Source organism: Folsomia candida, unplaced genomic scaffold, assembly GCF_002217175.1.
Source record: "Folsomia candida strain VU population unplaced genomic scaffold, ASM221717v1 Fcan01_Sc019, whole genome shotgun sequence".
Taxonomy (NCBI): Eukaryota; Metazoa; Arthropoda; class Collembola; order Entomobryomorpha; family Isotomidae; genus Folsomia; species Folsomia candida.
The window spans coordinates 1,999,737-2,019,672 of NW_019091211.1; the positions used below are offsets into that span (position 1 = coordinate 1,999,737).

General features: G+C 38.3%; 2 protein-coding genes and 1 long non-coding RNA gene across 3 annotated transcripts; 1 reads left to right on the forward strand and 2 right to left on the reverse strand.

The window, feature by feature from the left end:
• Positions 1 to 334: 334 nt before the first annotated feature.
• LOC110857891 (cytochrome P450 2J6) lies at positions 335 to 10,470 on the reverse strand. The gene is made up of 11 exons (XM_022106505.2): positions 9,676 to 10,470; positions 7,810 to 7,933; positions 6,351 to 6,472; positions 5,634 to 5,913; positions 5,363 to 5,533; positions 5,228 to 5,304; positions 4,976 to 5,156; positions 3,518 to 4,721; positions 3,082 to 3,201; positions 2,363 to 3,000; positions 335 to 1,781 (listed from the first exon to the last, which is right to left on the reverse strand). Exons 1-8 carry the CDS (start codon positions 9,788 to 9,790, stop codon positions 4,268 to 4,270), a joined length of 1,524 nt encoding a protein of 507 aa, XP_021962197.2. The 5' UTR covers positions 9,791 to 10,470; the 3' UTR covers positions 335 to 1,781; positions 2,363 to 3,000; positions 3,082 to 3,201; positions 3,518 to 4,267.
• Positions 8,540 to 9,545, forward strand: LOC118438171. Its single transcript, XR_004836624.1, has 2 exons — positions 8,540 to 8,765; positions 9,219 to 9,545. It is a non-coding gene; the product is annotated as an uncharacterized LOC118438171 (long non-coding RNA).
• Positions 10,471 to 12,294: 1,824 nt separating the features above from the next.
• Positions 12,295 to 18,526, reverse strand: LOC110857893 (nod factor export ATP-binding protein I). Its single transcript, XM_022106507.2, has 13 exons — positions 18,351 to 18,526; positions 18,262 to 18,291; positions 18,060 to 18,177; positions 17,839 to 17,993; positions 17,634 to 17,741; positions 17,456 to 17,549; positions 17,078 to 17,388; positions 16,787 to 17,003; positions 13,639 to 13,754; positions 13,495 to 13,565; positions 12,812 to 13,074; positions 12,666 to 12,752; positions 12,295 to 12,600 (listed from the first exon to the last, which is right to left on the reverse strand). The coding sequence occupies exons 1-9, from the start codon at positions 18,440 to 18,442 to the stop codon at positions 13,656 to 13,658; spliced, it is 1,224 nt and encodes a 407-aa protein (XP_021962199.2). The 5' UTR covers positions 18,443 to 18,526; the 3' UTR covers positions 12,295 to 12,600; positions 12,666 to 12,752; positions 12,812 to 13,074; positions 13,495 to 13,565; positions 13,639 to 13,655.
• Positions 18,527 to 19,936: the final 1,410 nt, after the last annotated feature.

Here is a 19,936-nt window from a genome sequence, read left to right on the forward strand (position 1 = left end):
TGTGGCTGGAATTCAATGATTATAATTACAGCGATTCAAATTTGTTGACAATTAGTTAAATTTATAGGAGTTTTTTGTTGACAATTAAGTTGACAGAAAGTAAGCTTGAAAAAATTTGTAATTCCATGAATTTTGATACATACATAGAAAAAGATGGTATAAAAGTAAACATGTTTATTTTGGTTCCGACCCGTAAATAGGCACATATGTACATACATACCTACATGCATTTATTTATGTACATATGTATATCTGAATTGTACATCCTTGGGTGACTGTAAATCTTCCTGGTGTGTCGACACCTATCATTTGCATGCAAATAAATTTCGCTGAATTCTGGACGAAAAGATGAACATATATTTATTTGTATTTACATATTTCTGTATAAAACGAATACATTAAATTCCGTGTAAATATACAGATTACAAAATTCATTTAATTTGAGTTGATAATTATCTCAATAATTTTTGAAAGAGCATTTCTGGTCTTATGCTTGGCCAATGAAGGAGTACAAATTAATATATCTAATTGCAGGAAGCCAGGAAAGTTCCTGAAATCTGGAAAACTTCGACGAATTTAATTATTTCAGCCAGTGATAATGATGAAACTGGTCTAAATTCATATGTACATAAAATATGATGTGACATGATATGACAGATATGACATTAAATATGTCATATCTGTTATCATGCATGATTGTCGTGTCTAAATTGGAATAATAGGGTGATATTTGAACAATCATTCAAATATGAATTTTTATGTACATTGTTGATTCTCAATTTATTAGGTGCCCCCATTAACATTTGTATGCAAAACTATCCATGCATTTAAGGAAAGTAAATTTTAAAATAAAATTTTTCACATGTGAATATAAATCTAGATATATACAAAAATGTTCATAACAAACAGGCATAATATCGCAATTTATGCACTTTCACATATTTTTACACATACCTATCCATGAAAAATAAATAATTACAAAAAAATTGGTAACTACAACACAGGAATAACCTGATACAATTCTCTTAATTTCCCCATACCAAAACTGAAAATAAAACCAAATTTACCCAACAATTGATTCCTTCTCGACAAAATATTTGCCCAAATCCTGCATAAACTTATTCCCCGCTTTAGGAAATATTTTCAAAAATCTGGAAAACTTTGTATCAATGTCGCTACCTTTTTTAAAAATCTCACACGCTGTAGAAACCATATAGGTTTGATTGTCAAATTGATCTCGGATATCAAATTCAGCCACACCCCCGCAAATCAGTTCATTATTGTTGTCAGGGAACAAAGAGTCGAAGCAACGTATCCACTCCCCTTGCCATTTGTACCCAAACATCAAACCGACTTCCCTCAATTGGGGAAAATTTGTGGAAAAGTTTAAGCTTTCTGAGTCAAAGCAAATATCAAAATTACGGTCGTCCCCATTGGGTGGGTTATCCTCCTTGGGTGCATCATCGCCACGGTCGTCGTCATAAATTAGAGATGGAATGTACAGCTTGAAACGCTTCAAGTTTGGAAAAGTGGGCAACTTCCAGACACTGTTGGTCAAGTCTTTGGTGAATGAGCTTAATTCTAAGGTGAGTGATTCCAGAGTGTTGCGATATTTGGAGAGGATCGTGTACAAGTGGAGGTGTATTCGAACGTTTGCATCGTCACGGTTATCGGAATGGATATTGTACAGGGTCAGCTCTTTCAGCGGTTTGTCGAAGGTTTGCAATGACTCCAATTCTTCCTCCCCACCGGCATTTGTGACGCGCAGTTTCTTCAGGCATCTGCGAGCAAATACGTAAAGTGAGGGTTACATTCAGTGAAATATTTCAACGTTCGCAAAACAATTCTGAAACACTTGTGGAAACATGGTTTTTGAACTTGTTCAGATAAGTTTTAACTTGATGGAAAAATAATGACGGTATTCACAATTGTCTTGGTACCCTTAGTATCGTAAAATAGTTTACGAAGTAAAAAACGAGGGGTCGAGCTTCGTAAACATCGTGTGTAGGCTTACTAAAGTGATTTTTGACTGCAAAATCTTACAACACTTACAAAATCTCGGAACCGTCGTAACTTATTTTACGACACAAAGAATACCAAGGAGGATATGAAGGAATAATGAATGCTCTCAATGTTTTTCTTATCCTGTGAATTCGATCGTTAGATAACTTAGTGAAAAAATGTTCGCAAAATAATGCTATAAAATTTGTTGGAAAATTATTTGCGAACTTGGCCATATCCACGGCCAGTTTCTGGTTAATAGCAAAATACTCCATGTATTTAGTATCCTAAATATCTACTTATAAATATCTCTGTCTAACTTAAAGCAAAAAAAATTTTGCAATAAAAATTCGCAACGTACTTTAGTAATTCTGTCCCCACATTTTTTAAACAAGATGGATTAGCCACGGAAAGTTCCTCCACTTCTGGGAACGCTCTGAACATATTGGTCAATCGCTCCATCCATTCTTCCCTAATCTCGTTTTTGATATCCAATTTTTTGACGCCGAATAATTTCTTGTCCTTCAAGAAATCCTGAGTAATATGTTCCAACTCGGCCCTAGGTGGTCCAAACCCCAAGTCATACTCCAGGTCAAATTCTACGTGTGTCACACTCTTGGAAACATTTAGGAGAATATCTTCCAAAAATTCGTATTGACAACTTCGCAAAATATGACCAGAAAATTTTAGTCTTTTCAGAAAAGTGAATTCTTTTACTAATTCGATACTCTGCGAAAATGCCCAATCGCTGAAGTTCTCAGTGTATGTATAATATCCAAAATTAATATCTAAATAAAATGGATTTCCAAATTTAGCCATTTCTCTGACACGTTTTTCCGTCCTTTTGACCTCTCTCTTATTTCGAATTATTTTGCAATCAAAGCTGATCCTGGTTTCGCTTTTGAGAACGGGGCTGGCTCCAGCAGCCCACATTTTAGAAACGAGGCGACAGTTCTTAATGTCAGGAAGAGTCAGTCATGAACAAATGGAGGAGACGACCTGAAAATTTGAGAGGAATTAATTATTTGACTTTTGTACGCATATTTATATGTAAATGTGGGGTTTAAAGTATTTACATACATCTATGTTGAGGGGAACGTGGTTAGTAACTTCTTCTTGAGGGGTCGACATTGCTAAATAATTTTGTGCGAACAATTTGAGGTATGTGATTTTTGCAATTGTGATTACTGGGAAGATTGTCTGCAAAAAAATTAGTAGAATTAAATCAATGTAAAGTAACATATTATCTTGCGGATGATAAATATATTTGCGTAAAAATATTATGTAACATGCAATATTACGTAATTTGACCTCCTCAAAATTAATGCATTAGTGTATAATTCGATAATCTCGTAAGCACTTAAAAATGAAAACTGTAATATCTCTCAAAAATGTACAAATACAATTCTGAATTTTTAGGTGGAAATATATTTATGCCGGATGTTTATGCACATGAGTATATACGTACTTATATGTATATGTATGACATTAAAGCATAATACTTAATTTAATTTACCTTGTTAACAGCTGCACAATGTTTATCCGTTAAGACGTTTTCAAATTTATGTAGATATACTAATTAAAATTCGATTTTTTTGCGAAAAATAGGGAGGGAAACAGATTACAGCCGGGTACGCACATACGTATTTAAGTTTAGCAATGAAACTCATTGGCAGTTATTTGTTAACATTACATTTATTACATATGTATGAATACACAGCGTATTTACATATAACGGATGTACGCAGATACTTACAACGACCATTCGTCACGCTTCCTTGATCTCAGGATATTCACCCTGAAGAAAAAATTGGATCAATCCACCTCCACAACAGGACATTCGCACGACGATTTGATTTCATAGCAACAAGTATCCAGAATTATACAGTGGAAGGCAGCAAATTCCTTACAATTACTTACTTGTTAGTATGTATGCATGTAAATGAGTACGTTTTATGATGCAAACACGAAACACTTTCCCCTTCTCTCGGGACCTTTATTACAACCTTTATTATTTTATTTATGTATTAGGACCAAACGATGAGGATTTCAGAAATATTTTCTAACATGAAAGATGATAATTTTGAATAAATACTTTTACTGCAAAAGAATAATGTAAAGCATTGTAAAAGATTTACAACACTTTCGACTATCGACATGCACAAATTAAATGTGTACATATATTTCGTAAATTTCTGCATGAGTGAGACGAAATGTGCAAAATTTACAAATTTAACTAAGACATATCGTGGATAACCTTGCCAAACTAATCAACCCTATCTTTAAAGATAACCTTGTACGGTTCCGGAGTCAATAGGATCCCCATTTTCGGTGATAAGCCAGGATTGGCCTTGGCATCATTTGGGTCAAACTTGATCTCGAACCTTTGGCAGATGTTGGTCGTATAGAGGAAAAGGGTGTCCCGCGCCAACGTTTCGCCGGCGCATTGTCGCCTCCCAATCGAGAAAGGAATAATGGCTTCGTGTTTCTTAAACGTTTTTCCATCCGGACTAAGAAAACGTTCTGGTCGGAAATTCTTCGGATCGCCCCAGATTTTCGTGCTGTGATGAATCCCGTGCTGATTTGCCATGATTCCGGTACCTTTGGGGAAGGCGTATCCTTTGTAAACCACGTCGAAAAGGGCTCGATGCGGTACTCCGACGGGGACGATGGAGGAAAAACGAAGCACTTCGGCAAGAAAGGCTTCTGCGTATGGGAGGCTGAAATGAATAATTTCACAAAATTTAAAAAATTTGGCTAGCTCTGTTTAAGTTTGAGAAGTTAAAATAGGAGTACTGTGTCAAATATGTTTTTTCGGATCCCCTTTTTTAGTGGACTTTTTGAGTTTTACTAATTTAATATATGTATGTATGATTTGCGATGTTAAATAACACGTTGTTGTGAGTACGCCCAATATAATAAGTAGTTAAATATCGCGTCAAATTTAAGTTCATAATCACATAAACATACTCACTTTGGCCTATCCGACAAACCACAGTGTCTCGAATTTCCAACTACCCTGTCAATCTCCTCCTGTAATTTTTTCTGTACTTCGGGAAACGTCGACAAGTAGAGAAATATCCAAGAAAGCGTCGTCGACGAGGTTTCTGATCCAGCTTCAAACAAGTCTTTAATAACACCTGTTAGCTGTCGATCTAAAAAAATTAAAAACGGGTAGAAATTTCGAATTATGAAGATAAATCTAGACGAAAATTTATATACATACATCCAACTTCCTTAAAAAATGGAGATTCCTCATCCTTGCAGGCATAAATTTCTTTTAAAAAGACGTCCACAAAATCTCTGTTGCATTATTACGATATCAAAAAAATTATTGTTGGGAAGTTTTTAAATTATTTACCTCGGACTATCTTCCGCATAATTTTCCCTGTGTTCTTGTACCGTTGAGGAAAAGAGGACCTTGAATCGCTCCAAGTGGTTCCTCCACAAGACGAGTCCTTTAAATCCTAAATACTTCAACCATGGCAGCATTATTTCCGGTCCCATCCTTTTCGCCAATTCTTCCATTGTTCTAAAAAAATTCAAAAATTCGTATCATAATTTTATACCCATTTGAAATTAAAGTTGGGAAATTTCGATAAATTGCATCAATCTCAGTTTTATGTTCTCACTCAGTCAAATCCTTCGTCAACTTCAAAATTGCTGGGTCATCATGTTTATATCGCTTTCCAGAGACGACTGTCCACAACGAGTTGACCACAGCGACGGACATCCGCTCCTTAATATTCGTGACAGGAAGACCTTCCTTGGACTTCATCCAGTCCAAAATTTCTTCAAGCTCGTCCATGATCAAAGCTTCCATCGTGCTCTTGCCAAAACCAAAATCTCGCAGTTGTCGGAGTGTGAATCTTCTGAGGCCCTCCCAGTGTCGCCCTTCCGTATTAATCACGCCTGAAAAGTAATACAGGGGTAAAATTAATTGAAAATTTGCAACCCTTTTGTAAGTAATCTGGTAAAATAAGCATGTCAACAAAGTTTTGCAACATGTACATATATAAATATCTGTATTGGGCGACGGCCCTTATTTTGCAAGTAATTAGATAATTAACCCAGTCTTTAACAGCTTAGTAAAATCCGTAAGCTTACAAACTTTTACAAATATTTCGAAATATTTCTTAGAAAAATTAGCTCGATAATTTTTATAACTTTACAAATACTCAGATCCAGGGGGTCTGTTTACTGATTTTGCAAAAGTTTGCAAAATTATTTTACAAAATTTTCAGATTTGAATGTAAAGGGTTTTGCAAAATTGTGGGAATTTCATAAAATTTCCGCAAAATTACAAAAATTACATGCTTAATTGAGGAGATTTTCAAACCACACATTACCATGCATTTGTCCATTTGTATACAAGTCGTTCACACCCCCGGCAGGATTCATCCGTCCTGCGAAGGCTGGTTCTTGGGAGAACATTTCCTTAACCATTTTCAAGTCGGAGACGATCACCACGCTACAAAAATTAAGCAAATATATGTATATTTTTTGTAACCTTAATATTATATTTATTTTATAAATTTGGAAAATTTGATTATTGATTAACCACTTCAACCCTAGGAGACGAGTTTTTTCATACCTTTCACCCCTAGTAACCGCGAATTTTTACCTCCCTTGACCCCGAAATTTTTATCTACTGCATGACGTTAATTCCTGGGCCATGAATTAAAAAATGTTGTTCCCACCGGAATTATTCTGGACACTTTTTTATGAAAATTGATGTGAATAACCTTTCAAGAAGGTATTTTGAGTTGTAATTTGCATTTTTGAGCTGTGGCGAACCACCAATGTTTATAGCCGAAAATAGCCAACACGCCGAATTTTAAAAATGATTGTAATTGCATGAAAAGTTAGACAAGCATGGAGTAATACTTGCATAATAGTACGTAAACTCGCAAATATTGATTATAGCGCATAAAGTGCCTTAGGAGCCGATTTTGGGCGGGAAAACCAAAAATCCTTACAATGACTTTAAATAGACAGCAATGACAATGAATAATTATCCCGTGAGAGGAAATTGCTCGAACATAGACTATGGCGCATCTGGTGAATAGAAATCAATTTTAAGCGGGAAAATTAAATTCTACTAATTCCTGGCAATCTCTCAATTTTTAATTTTCCCGCCCAAAAGATATTTCAGCGGCACCCGGTACGTAATCATTAATTTTGACGTAGTTTACCCTACCGGCAAGATTATTTGTGGTATATAATTAAATCCATGCAATGATGCAATTCATCAAACTTTTAGTTTTCTCGCCCAAAACGCCCATTTGTGCTACATGCGAGCAAAACAATTTCTCTAATCTTATCGTAAAGCGTTGTTGAAATAAATCGGTGTCGAAATTTCCTTGCAAAAAACAGTTTTCACAACTCGGCGTGTTGGCTAGATATAGCCACTTGGCTATAAATTTATTTTGCATTCCTTTCCAATGTTATTTCCTAAGAGACAATTTATCTTCCCGCCTAAAGGGCGGGTTGTTGACTCATAACTAACTCTTGCTTTGCTTTGCTTGGAGAGGCAATGACCTAATTTTTTTCCGGATACGACACATAGTCGTAGACCGGTGTGAACGGAAAATACGCCACATAGTCGTATCCGTTGTCAAGGGTCAATACGACACATCGTCGTATTCCGGTGCCAAGGGAACTTACGCCACATGGTCGTATTCGGTGTAAAGGTCAAATACGCCACATAGTCGTTATAGGGGCGAAGTGGTTAATTACTCTTGTAAACTGAATTGCAAATGTGTACAATTATTAGCATGAAAAAAATCATTGAAAAAATTTTATTACTTTTGATACAACATTTTCACTGAGTAAACATCCCCATATTCTTCCGCCCACTTGACGAATGACATGAAAGGATTCTTCTTCTCGAGCTGGAGAACATTTCCGAGGAATGGAAGCCCTCGTGGACCTGGAGAAATGTACATAAAACATCAATATCTACATACAGACCTTCAAAATCATACAATCCCGCCGAAATTTGGTTTGGACATTGCAAATTACTAGAAACAAATTTGGAAGTATCGATTTTACACTTGACTGTACAATTACAATTACGGACACTAATGTACTATTTTATACTATACTATTTACTGAAATGTACTATTGTGTCCATTATCAAAATGGTTCAAGCCAAACACATGTCGTCGAGGGTACCAGCACATGGAAAGCTTTATGGCTTGATGTTTTTTTTATAAATACTTCTTTCACTTAATAGATTTTTCATAGGATTGTTTCTATAAGTATTTTTATTGCACATAAATACATATATGTATACCTAAAAAAGTGCATATGTTATGCAAATAATATAAAATACATCTATGTATTTTTATTATCTGGTCAGACCAGACCACTGCACATTAATTTTTTTTGCAACCTTAACAAAACCCATGAGACATTTCTCTGATGTTTTAATAAGCCTTTTCGGTACCTACATATGTAGCTTCACAAGTAGGCCTTGAAAATTGTTCCGTGCTAAAAAAAAATAATGCTGGAGTTTTTATGGCTTGCCGATACTTGTTTTTGATCAGTTTAATGAAAAACGCGGAGGAGCAAAGACGTGAATTTTATCCTTTCCTAAAGAAACCATACTTATTTCTACCTTTTTTAGAGGATACAAAGTTTCGTGTTCAGGAATACGTAAGTGCACAATGGAGTGGGATAAGCTGGTCTTTGTATGTATTTGCGGCTGCCTGCCTATTGATGACGACAACAGGGAGGGCATGCGTTTGGAATTCCTAGGGGTAAATTACGTAATATTAACCAATTAAGACAGATTCCAGACACGAGACAAAAGCGGTAGTTAAAGTTATATAACTATTATGTGCATTTCAACCGATTACGATTACAAACCGGAACTATGAGTGGACAGCGACAGATTAGTCTCTCCGATCAATTAACTGGAGTTTTTTTCTTCCCACAAAAAAATACGCAAGTCAATTGTAGTTATAGAGCTGTCGTTTCTCTTTAAAAGTAAAATCTTAGAAAAAATGATAATAATCAATTACAATCAAAAACGATCATGTATCATTTTTTGCAAGAAATAATCTAATCGCTAATGGAGAATTTGGATCAAGAATTGATTGTAATCCACATACATACTCGCTAACCTTGATGACTGCTAAAATTAGCCCCCATATATTTATCTTTAAAGATATTGTTACTAAGCGAAATTAAGTATTATGAATAATTTGCAGTGGGGAGGTGTTACTCAGGCTGGGGAATCGTTTGAGCATGAGAGCCCCACAGGAATGTGCACCTGCGTTGCACAAGAGCAAGAGTGTAATACTGTTCTTTTTGTTCGGACTTGCACTCCAAAGACGAGCAAATGTACCGCTAAGGTGACGGAATAGCTTCGAATCAAACAATTTTAGTGGTAAACTAATCTTAAAACTGTTTTCAAGCCAAGTTTGAATGGCTCTTTATTTATAGATAGATAATTTTTATTAATCGGAAGCATACATATTATAATTTGTAGCAATTAAGCGTTGAATAAAAGTTTATCCAAATTAAATATGCATGTACATATCTGTCTGTTTGGTTTAGCCTAATTTACATTTCTTTGTCATGTATTGTCTCGTAGAATAGTGTATGACTGTTATTTCAACATTTTAAGTCAAATACAGACAAGCATTTCTCATCTCGCCATCTCACCTGGGGGTCTTATTCCATCCAGCGTTCCTTTTTTACTCCGCTTTATTACTTTGTAATAAAATAAAACTGCCACAACGCCGCAAACAATGAGTAATGGAAATGACAACGCCACCATTTTATGTATGTATTTAAATCCGTAAAATTCACTTTCAATTCACAAACGAAACGACAAGTTCTCACACATAAAAATTATAGTGTGTACTTTTCAGTTTGGATGGAAATAAACTGTGATAAAAACTCTTCTCTTCCATCAGTCAACTAACTAAAGTTTAAACTCAGACTTGCATAATATGTATAAATCTGCATGGGAACGGGTGCAAGTATATACAGACATCGGTTTGAACCGTGCAAAGAGCATGTCATCGATTCTACAGGGGTGTTTTGTTTGGACAAGGAATTCCATTATATTCATGCTGTTTTTATCACAAATCTCATATTGGAGTCAAAAATTTCCATCACGTACTTTATGCACTGTCCATTACGGTAAAAAAGATCCATACATTAATCAACCTTGAAGCCATGCACTCTCTCATCGTCAGTGTGATGATGGCTCGTGTCGCTTAATAAGTAAACTTGACCATGAGATCAAACAACTCGAATTTGCCAAAAAAATCCTCTGCCCAGAGACCTGTTCCGTTGGAAAATTGTGTTTTCAAGCCGTTTTTAAGCCGCAATTTAAATATAAATGACAATTTGGTGAATTGCAGTTGTACGTAGATATGCGTGCTTATTATGGGACTTAATTATATGTAGCTGCACATACAGTCAATGGAACAAGTATTGGCAACACCCACACAAGCTAAATAAAATTGGCTATAACTTTGGCATGCATTATCAAATTAGCATGGAAATTTGTACGCATTTAGCAAATCCAATGTAGTGTTCGATTATAATCATGTTTCTGATTTAAATCTAGTAAACATAACACAATCCTGATTATGACCCCAACGAGTCAGATGCAAGCCTGCAAAAAGTATTGGCAACATGTGGCCAAATTAATTACTCGAAACAATTTTCTTAACCATCTTCCACATTTCGTTACGGTAAGTTAATTAGGTGACAAAATATGAGGTTAGCTACATTTTAAGTCTACAGTTGTGTTGTCTGGAGCCAAAATGGCGACACCAAACGAGCTGTATTTGGCGCGGCGAGAAATAATCATGTCTCTTGCACAAAAAAGCTTTACTATCGAAAAATCAATAAGAAAACATACTTTTCCATATTTACTTTTGAATACGTAGCAAAGAAATATAAAATGACAATCTCAGTTTCTACTTTTCCATGATGCGGAAGAAAAAAGTCATCTACGCCTAAAACCTAAGGATGCCTCAAGCAACGAACCACTAGAGAGCGGAAGATTTCAGCTTCCAAATCCATGTTAAATTGGAGTATCAACTGTAGGGTCAACATATCATACAATCTGGTGATCAATCAAAAATTATGCCTTGGGGTTTCAGGCTCCAGAAGCCCGACCGACGCGAGAGTCCCCAAAGCGAACCACCTCAATAAATCGGAATGGGCTAAATATCACCCTAAATATAGTTCCGATCAATGAAAAAGGGCCTACTGGTCCGACATAGGCATATTTTACTTATTCGGAGCTCATTAATTGGTTCAAGTCTGGCGGATGCAATAAAAGACTCAGAAATACTAAAACGTTCGTATGGCAGTTTAACACATAGGTGGATCGATTATGGTTTGGGGTTAAATGACTAGGAGGCGGCGTGTTTACCTGGTCATTATCGATAAAATTATGACCAGGAAGGTGTTGTCAATCATTCCAAACGATAATTTGAAATCATTTAACAAAAACCTGACCTAGGAAAAAATTTCATATTCCAAAAATGCAGTGACCCCAAACATGTAGCCAAATTAACGATGCAAGTTTTTGGAGACCGAAAAGGTTAAGATTCTTTCGTTGGCTGCACAGTCTCCTGATGTGATTCTGATTGTCCGGGTTGAGAAAAGAGAGACCGATGGGAAACCACTAGTCGAAAAACGAGCTTGTCAAAAGTTTAAAAGAACTGTGGGCAGCCATATAAAAAACGTTATATAGGAACTTGTCGAATAAATTCCAAAGCCTATTTCTGCTCTTATTGTGTCGAGGGGAGGTGCCACGTAATACTAGAAGCACTTTGTCGCAGTAAAATTGGCATTTCGTTGCTCTATGATTTTTTAAGTTACAGGGTGCCAATACTTTTTGTGGGTTAATTTCGCAAATTTTCCAGCAAATTATTTAAAAACTGCGTTAATCTAATTTTAATCAGTAAAACATGATTATAATCGAAAACTACATTAGATTTTCTAAATGCGTACAAATTTTCATGCTAATTTGATAATGCATGGCAAAGTTATAGCCAATTTTATTTACCTTGTGTGGGTGTTGCCAATACTTGTTCCATTGACTGTAGTGGACTCGAAAGTATGCATGTATTTACAGGTACATAGACACTTCACATTAATACATATGTATCCTAGTATGCATCCTAATATCTGCACACATTACATATTCCAACAAAATTTTTACAAAATTTAATACCTTTCTTCCCAGAACGAGAATAAATTGAAATTTGTCCATCAATAAATGTCACAAATTTAAGAATATAGATATGTATGTACTTATGTACCAATTGTAATATGTACAAGTTGGTCTGTTCTACATTTTTCATCTTAATTTTTTTTACATTGTAACAAAATACCTCAATTTTGCTTATTTATATCTCGCTCGACTCGCCAGAAATGAAACCACTACTGAAACCGATATCCAGCCAATCCCCGGTAGAAATCCTCCCCAAACGAGCGGATGACTAATGTCCCACCCTCTCGTACAAATTGACCGTAACGCCACAATCACATTTGTTAACGGCATCCGGGTGAAAATTTCACGGACAATCGGTGTAATTAATTTGGTCGAGTAGAAAATTCCTGTTAATTGCATACCCATGAAAATTTCTGATAAATGTCAACAATTAAATAAAAATTTTGCATACCTGACAAGTACATTTGGGTGCATGCTATAAATATTAGAACAAATTGACTCTCCAATATTCCGTTGCATACAGTGCTGACCAAAAAACCTGAAAAATTTTGAGTAATTTTTATAGAGTGCTAATTTCATGAAAAATTTGCATATTACCGATCGTCAGGCCGCACAGAGCGGTGACATATACCAAACTGACAGCGGGTACCCATGACCCATTAATCGCCATGTCATACACGCCGCAAAGTAATCCAAAGAAAATTCCAATTTGTGCGAAGGTCATGAAACTTTGAGTCACCATGTGCGCAATGAGTCTGTGCCAGAGAGTAACGCCGATTACGTAATCCCTGTCGTCCAGTCCTGATACTTTATCCTCCATCCAGATTACTCCGAGGCCCATTGTTATTAAAAACATTAACCTTAAGATTTTCAAGAAATTTGCATAAAAATAAAAATTACAGTCTTATTTTTAGCAGTTATCAAATTTGCAAAGCTAACAAACTTTGTGTCGTGACCTTATTTAATTGCAAAGTACGATTTCACGACAAATTTTGCAAAGCTATATATAAAAATCGTCCTGCGATCCTATTTTGATTTAATTTTCGTAGATTATATATCTATAATTTCTACCGCTTGTGATCGTGAGGATGAATTATCTAGCGAAATAATTTTGCGAAATAAAAACATGTCTGTTTTCTGAATAAAATTGCAAAAACAATCCTATGCGTTTCTGGCAAAAGTTTTTCTAAATATTGTCACGCTCAATTTGCAAGAGTTGTCGTGAGTACGCCTACATAAAATTAATATTTGCATATCGTAATTAAGTATAATTAGCTCACAAAATTGGTAGACCAAGTTGCATATATGGAAGTAAGTCGAACGCTTCTGCACTCCCGTAGATCGTTTTGAACTAAAATTAAGAAAAAAATGTTTAGAAACCAAAGTATTTATGGAATGTTTAATTGTCAAATTAGGACACATACATGGAGTGGTGGCTTGATTAGATCTTCATTGATCGAGCATGAAGACAAAGCGTCTCCGACGTAAAGAATGTACTGCTCAAATATAACTTTTGTTGCCCACGCTGATATAATCCAGCCTTAAAGTAAATGCACACAATGTAAAAAATCACATGGCCAACCAAAACGATAAACCATATTTGAAAAACTGGATGTGATCGACATATCGACCATACCCAGTTTTCACGGAAAATTTGCATTAATCTAAAAGTACAAATTTAGCACATTACATAGTTGTAGATTTTGATTCGTCGGGAAGTGGCAAAAAATTGGCTTGGTCGATGGTCGACCATATCGCAAAAGAGTTGGATTGGTCAAAAATTATAAAAATATTCACACCTGATTCGGCCAAACGGACCGAGATGGTTGATCCTAGAAGCGATTCATTACTTGAAAAGTGTCGGTGGACCATTCTCTCTTTGAAATGGGTTTCGTAATCTGTCGGAAACTCAATGAGGAGCATAGTTCGTTCACAAAACATCCCGCCCACCCACAACCAGTCGATTTTCCTCCACCACTTGAGGATCCTGTCATTACCCCTGTTTTAGACGAAGAGTTGCTTCGGGCAATTTCCTCTTTTCCGCCAGGGTCCGCGGGGGGACTGGACGGAATGAGGCCCCAGATCTTGAAGGATCTCCTGGGGTGCAGTCAAGGAGAAGGGGGCGACCAACTCGCCGAAGCGATGCGGACCTTCCTCAACAAGGTCCTCAACGGTGGTGTCCCCTCAACTTTTTGCCCCCTCTTTTACGGAGCTTCCCTCACTGCCCTGAAGAAGAAGTCGGGCGGGATTCGACCCATCGCTGTGGGTAATACGTGGCGGCGCCTTGCCGCGAAGATCATTGTGGGAAGGATTACCCCTCAGTTAATCAAACATTTTTCCCCCCACCAATTGGGGGTTGAATCAAAGGCGGGGCGGAGATTGGCGCCCACGCAGCCCGAATTTGTTACGGCCACGACCACACCTCCCCAAAAGCGTTCCTGAAAATCGACTTCAGGAACGCCTTCAATGAAATTCGGCGAGACACGCTACTCCACGCCGTCCGCGACCACTTTCCCTCCATCTTTCCTTTTGTGGCGCAGTGCTACGAAAGCCCCTCGTCGCTTTTCTACGGGACCATCCCCATCCCTTCCCTCCTTGGGTGCCATCAGGGCGACCCCTTAGGCCCCGCCCTCTTCTCCCTCGTAATCCACCCCATCGTCGAAGCCATGGAAACGGAACTAAACTTATGGTACCTCGATGATGGGGCCATTGGGGACTCTCCCGAGAAGGCTTTGGCGGCCCTGGCAACCATTGCTAGGATGAGTGGTGAGGTGGGCCTTCACCTCAACCACGACAAATGTGAAGTCGGGATTCTGGGGGCGGAGCGGGAGGCCGCCATCGACATCCTGCTCCAATTCCAACAAGTTGCCCCCGGGATTCAGCTGATGTCCCCTGATTCTGCGATGCTGCTGGGCGCCCCCTTAACTAACGAAGCCTTGGGGGTGGTTCTGGCCACGAAGACGCAGCAATTGGCCACTTTCTCCCAACGACTCCTCGATCTCTCGGCTCATTCGGCCTTTTTCCTCCTGAGGGCGTCCATCTCCATCCCCCGGCTGATTTACTTTCTCCGCTGCGCACCGTCGTGGAGAAAGTTGGACGCCCTCGCCCACTACGACGCTACTCTGAAGGACGCCCTGGAAGGGATCCTCAACTGCACTCTCTCGGAGGCTGCTTGGATGTAGTCCTCCCTACCCGTGAAGGAAGGCGGCCTGGGGCTCAGGCACGCTGTGGATGTGGCGATACCGTGCTTTTTAGCGTCGGTCCACAGCGTCCTGCCCCATGTAGAACGTCTCCTTCCGGACCACCTCCATGGCACCGACATCGCCATGGCAGAGGGTGTGCAGCGGTGGACCGACCTTGACCTCACCGACCTTCCACTCGAAACCGTCAGAGGGATTCAATCGGCGTGGGAACGCCCCATACTGGACAACACTTTGTCCAAACTCTCCGAATTGGCAGTGATCCCGGAGGATACTGCCCGTCTACGTTCCCTCCGTGACAAATACGCCGGGGTGTGGCTCAACGCCCTCCCCTCTCCACAACTGGGCACCCTTCTCCCCAACGAGACCTTTCGGGTCGCAATCGCCCTCCGCCTAGGCTGCGATATCTGCGAGCCCCACAAGTGCCCGTCCGGGGCGCAGGTCACCTCCAGAGGCTACCACGGCCTCTCCTGCCGCCGAAGTAAGGGTCGTTGGTCCCGCCATGAGGCCGCCAACGACGTCATCGCAAGAGCCCTCCGGTCTGCCGAAGTACCCTGCATCAGGGAGCCCGCGGGGTGCTCCACTACGGACGGCAAGCGTCCCGACGGGATGACACTTGTCCCTTGGTCGCGGGGGAGGTCCCTTGTCTGGGGCTTCACCTGCGCGGACACATTCGCCCCCAGCTACCTCCCAGACACCGTGCGCCATCAGGGCGCTGCCGCCAGCAAGGCAGAGGACCGCAAGAGGAAGAGGTACGCTTTCCTCATGGATCGATACATTTTTGTCCCCGTTGCCATGGAGACCACGGGAGTTTGGGGCCAAGAGGGACTGGCCTTCATCCTCCAAGTTGGCCAGAGGATCGCCGCCGCAACTGGACAGTCCAACGCCGTTAACTTTTTACGCCAGCGGGTTTCGCTCGCCGCGCAACGTGGGAACGTTGCCTCGATTCTAGGTACACTTCCTCCAGGAAAGGAACTGGAGGAAGTGTACTATTTGTAGTCCGTTCTCTCTCTCTCCCATTCTTACGGACCTTTTCTGCGATTTTCTGCGTTTCTTTAAGTTAGGGACCTTTCTTGTGCGACTCTTGCGTAGTCAGCTTTTTGCGATACTTTGTGATTATTTTCGTACCAACTCTGCGAACACAGCTTATACTCTGATCAATAAAAACAAAAAATTTTTGGACGTTCGTCCTAACTTTATTTGTTGGATGCCATCGTCATACGATTTGGCGGGAATCTAAATATATATCAAGGTATGAAATACTCGCATATAGACCATTCTATTTGTTGGCGCATAATTTAAACCACGTTTACACGTAAATCCGGATAATCTATCCCAAATGTATATATTTAATCAGATCCGAATAACATACCCAAACAAATTTATCATCGAACTTGTCAAGAAAATTGCAAATCCCAATGTTTGAGAAGCATTCGTTGGAAGAGCTCAAATGATTGTTATCCTTGCAGAGTGTGAAATTGTCCGTATTGTGAACGAGACTGACTTTGACTCCACTGGGTTCTCGCCCGATGATATTTTGAATGAAGAAAACGCACATGATGGGAATCCCGAGCTGTCCTAGATAAAGCCTGACGAGTTTTCGAAAAAAATCGATAAAATAAAACACAAACCTGCATTTAAAAAATGTGTAAATCATAAAAACCTCCAATCTCTTCGATGTCGATGCCACCATTTTGAGATTAAAGCGTGGAAAATTGATGCATGGTTTCGTCTGATTTTGAAAGAATAACCTATCGCACCACTTTTGCCGGGAAGATGCACTGCAGCTAAATGCTCAGAAAATCGCTGATTATTCACGGACTCAAGATTCCTCACATTATTACGGTTAGATGTATTTTCATCAATTCGACAAAGCTGGGTGAAAACATCTGCTAATTTCGTGGATTGGTACAATGACAACAATGAAGTCGGACTGTCCTCAACTAAAAGATGACCACCTCGCAGAAATCCGATCTATAATTGGAAATATGTATGCGTAAAATATCATATTTATAAAACTATCAAGTTTTGTTTGGCTTACTTTGTCGCAAAATTTGGTTTCTTCGATATAATGGGTCGAAATTATCACGGTTTTTCCTTGTTTGGTAGAAATCTCGGTGAGGTATTCCCAGATCCTGCACATATACGAAATATATGTAAGCCTTATGTTATACAGAAGTCGCATGCATATTCCTCAGTATTGAACTTTATATAAATACCTCTGTCGCAATAAAGGGTCCAGCCCAACGCAGGGCTCATCAAGCACGAGTAGGGATGGATTATGGATCAGTGCCGCGGCCAAGGATACCCTCCGTTTCTGGCCACCACTAATTAATTGTGTAGGAATTGTATGCATATTAATTGCATACGCTACACAACGACTAATACATGCATGCATGGAACAAATTATATGTACATCCATACCTCAAGTTATGAATTACTGCGTCTAAATGATACAGGTCAAGAACTTCTGACACGAAATTGGTTCGACTCTCTATATCCTGTGCCTTCATTCCATACAACAATCCAAAATACTTTAAAGCTTCTCTGATAGTTAGGACACCTAAAAGCGCTGTCTCCTACGGTCAATTATACATGTATTAACATGAAATTTGCGTATTTACGTTTCCACGAGTTTAACTTACTTGAGGCATATATCCACAAATATGCCCAAGATTTTCTGGTCGGGGTTCATTGTAAACTGTGACTTGGCCAGCGTCAAGTTGCCGTAATCCTACGATACATGAGAGCAGCGTCGTCTTTCTATTCCCATTGTAGGAGAAAATTTTGTGAATTTTATATTTACAAGTACTTGATTTTACCGGTAATAAAATGTTAATTGCATACCCGCAACCCGTAGCACCTAAAAGACCATATCTGTTGAAAAAAATATATTATAATCTCAATTAAAGAAAATTATTACAATATTTCCTCACATTTCTCCATTGCAAACATTGAAATTGATATTTTCCAGAACCAAGTTCCCTTTTCCGAATCGCTTAAACCCATTTTTGATTGAAACAGCCATTATTCGACAAAACTATGTAACTTCTAGAACTATAATATATTGTCCGGTCTCAGGAGGAAAAATATGGCCACTTGCAAGTTGCAGCACTGGAGACAATTTCAACTAGTAAATTTTAATTGCAACGCGTATACAAGTATGCACATATGTACATACCTTGCTAAATAGTTATCCTGGACAGTAAGTACATGTGAAAAGAGTCTAGCTAGGACACTTCATCCATGCATATCTAAATATGCATTTAGTATTATCTGTTTGGGTAGTTTTGCAGGATTTCCATTGTACGAAATACATAAATAAATAGATAAGATTAATTACATACTAAATATACGCAGCAAATATATATGGATGTGTATGTACATATATAAAGTGTGAGTATTTAGTTCGTACCAAGTTTTCCTGCAAATATTTGAAAGCTCGTTACTCAAAAGCTGTCAGAGCTTCGACGCCATTTTTTTTATCAGAGGTACATACGTTAATGTTTAGTCCTTCAATCCTTCAACGATTGCTGTTAAGTTAAATATGTTTAAATTGGTCTCGGGTTTTGGCCATCGCGACGAATTAATTACGCACGGTTTATTTGCAATTATGGTATCTGTGTGAAATCAACTTTCAGCAATGCAGTACTCGAAGTGTGTATTTGATATGTACGTATATCTACAAATTATGGTAAAATTTGGGTAATTAATCCAGGAATTTGGGAATTATGCAAACAATGGATCTGTTAACAGAATCAGTTAAACCAACATTCCGCTGACTCCAACACATCGTTCGATATCCAGACAAAGATAACAAGTATGTACCTACGATGTCCTACCTGACTTTTCGCACGGTATCTTGAGTAGGTAGAAAAATAACCATAAATACTTCACACAGAGACAGATGTGCATGAAATGTGCAGAATTTTCTGATTTAGGTATGTGAAATGCATCAAAAGATGTAAGTTTGTTGAATAATTGTTTTATTCCGTAAGAAATGCATAAACGTAAACTCGCATTTGGTTAGTAACAAATTGTAAAATCATCAACGCATAAATTATTGATTTTACGAAGCAAATGTACCCGTTTTGAGTAATTTAAACATTATGGAATTAATTAATTAGTGAAAATATTTAAGTTTGTGTTTAAAGGTGAGCATGGTTGTTTTTGAGTTTCAATTAAACAAACTGTATTTTCCATTCGCACGTTGAGCAGATCACAATTTTTTTTTCTTCAGAAAACTAGATTTTGATTCATATTCTCTGCAAGATTAAACTTGCATGAATAAGTCTAATTTATGTGAACGGGATATCGAGCAGACAATTTGATATTATGTTAAAATCTTGTTGTCCATGCAATTTCATATTTACAATATACATTTGGATACGTATTATACAAAACTAGCGTATAAGCCCGTCTCTCGCCGGACTCGAGCTTATTTGATTTTCATGAAAATTGAGTGGAATCTTAGAAAACTCCAACCAATTAAATATTTTAATCTATATAATAAGCTCAAATT

What these genes read in the sequence shown, in the direction of transcription:
- LOC110857893 (XM_022106507.2), bottom strand. Translation starts at nt 18,442, where the DNA reads ATGGCTGTTTCAATCAAAAATGGGTTTAAGCGATTCGGAAAAGGGAAC. An exon ending in TTAGGTGCTACGGGTTGCGG is followed by an intron (nt 18,178 to 18,261) that starts GTATGCAATTAA and finishes CAATGGGAATAG; the next exon opens with AAAGACGACGCTGCTCTCAT. An exon ending in GACCCTTTATTGCGACAGAG is followed by an intron (nt 17,550 to 17,633) that starts GTATTTATATAA and finishes GTATATGTGCAG; the next exon opens with GATCTGGGAATACCTCACCG.
- LOC110857891 (XM_022106505.2), bottom strand. Translation starts at nt 9,790, where the DNA reads ATGGTGGCGTTGTCATTTCCATTACTCATTGTTTGCGGCGTTGTGGCA. An exon ending in GTGAAAATGTTGTATCAAAA is followed by an intron (nt 6,473 to 7,809) that starts GTAATAAAATTT and finishes TAATTTTTGTAG; the next exon opens with CGTGGTGATCGTCTCCGACT. An exon ending in ATTTTTTAAGGAAGTTGGAT is followed by an intron (nt 5,157 to 5,227) that starts GTATGTATATAA and finishes TAATTTTTTTAG; the next exon opens with ATCGACAGCTAACAGGTGTT.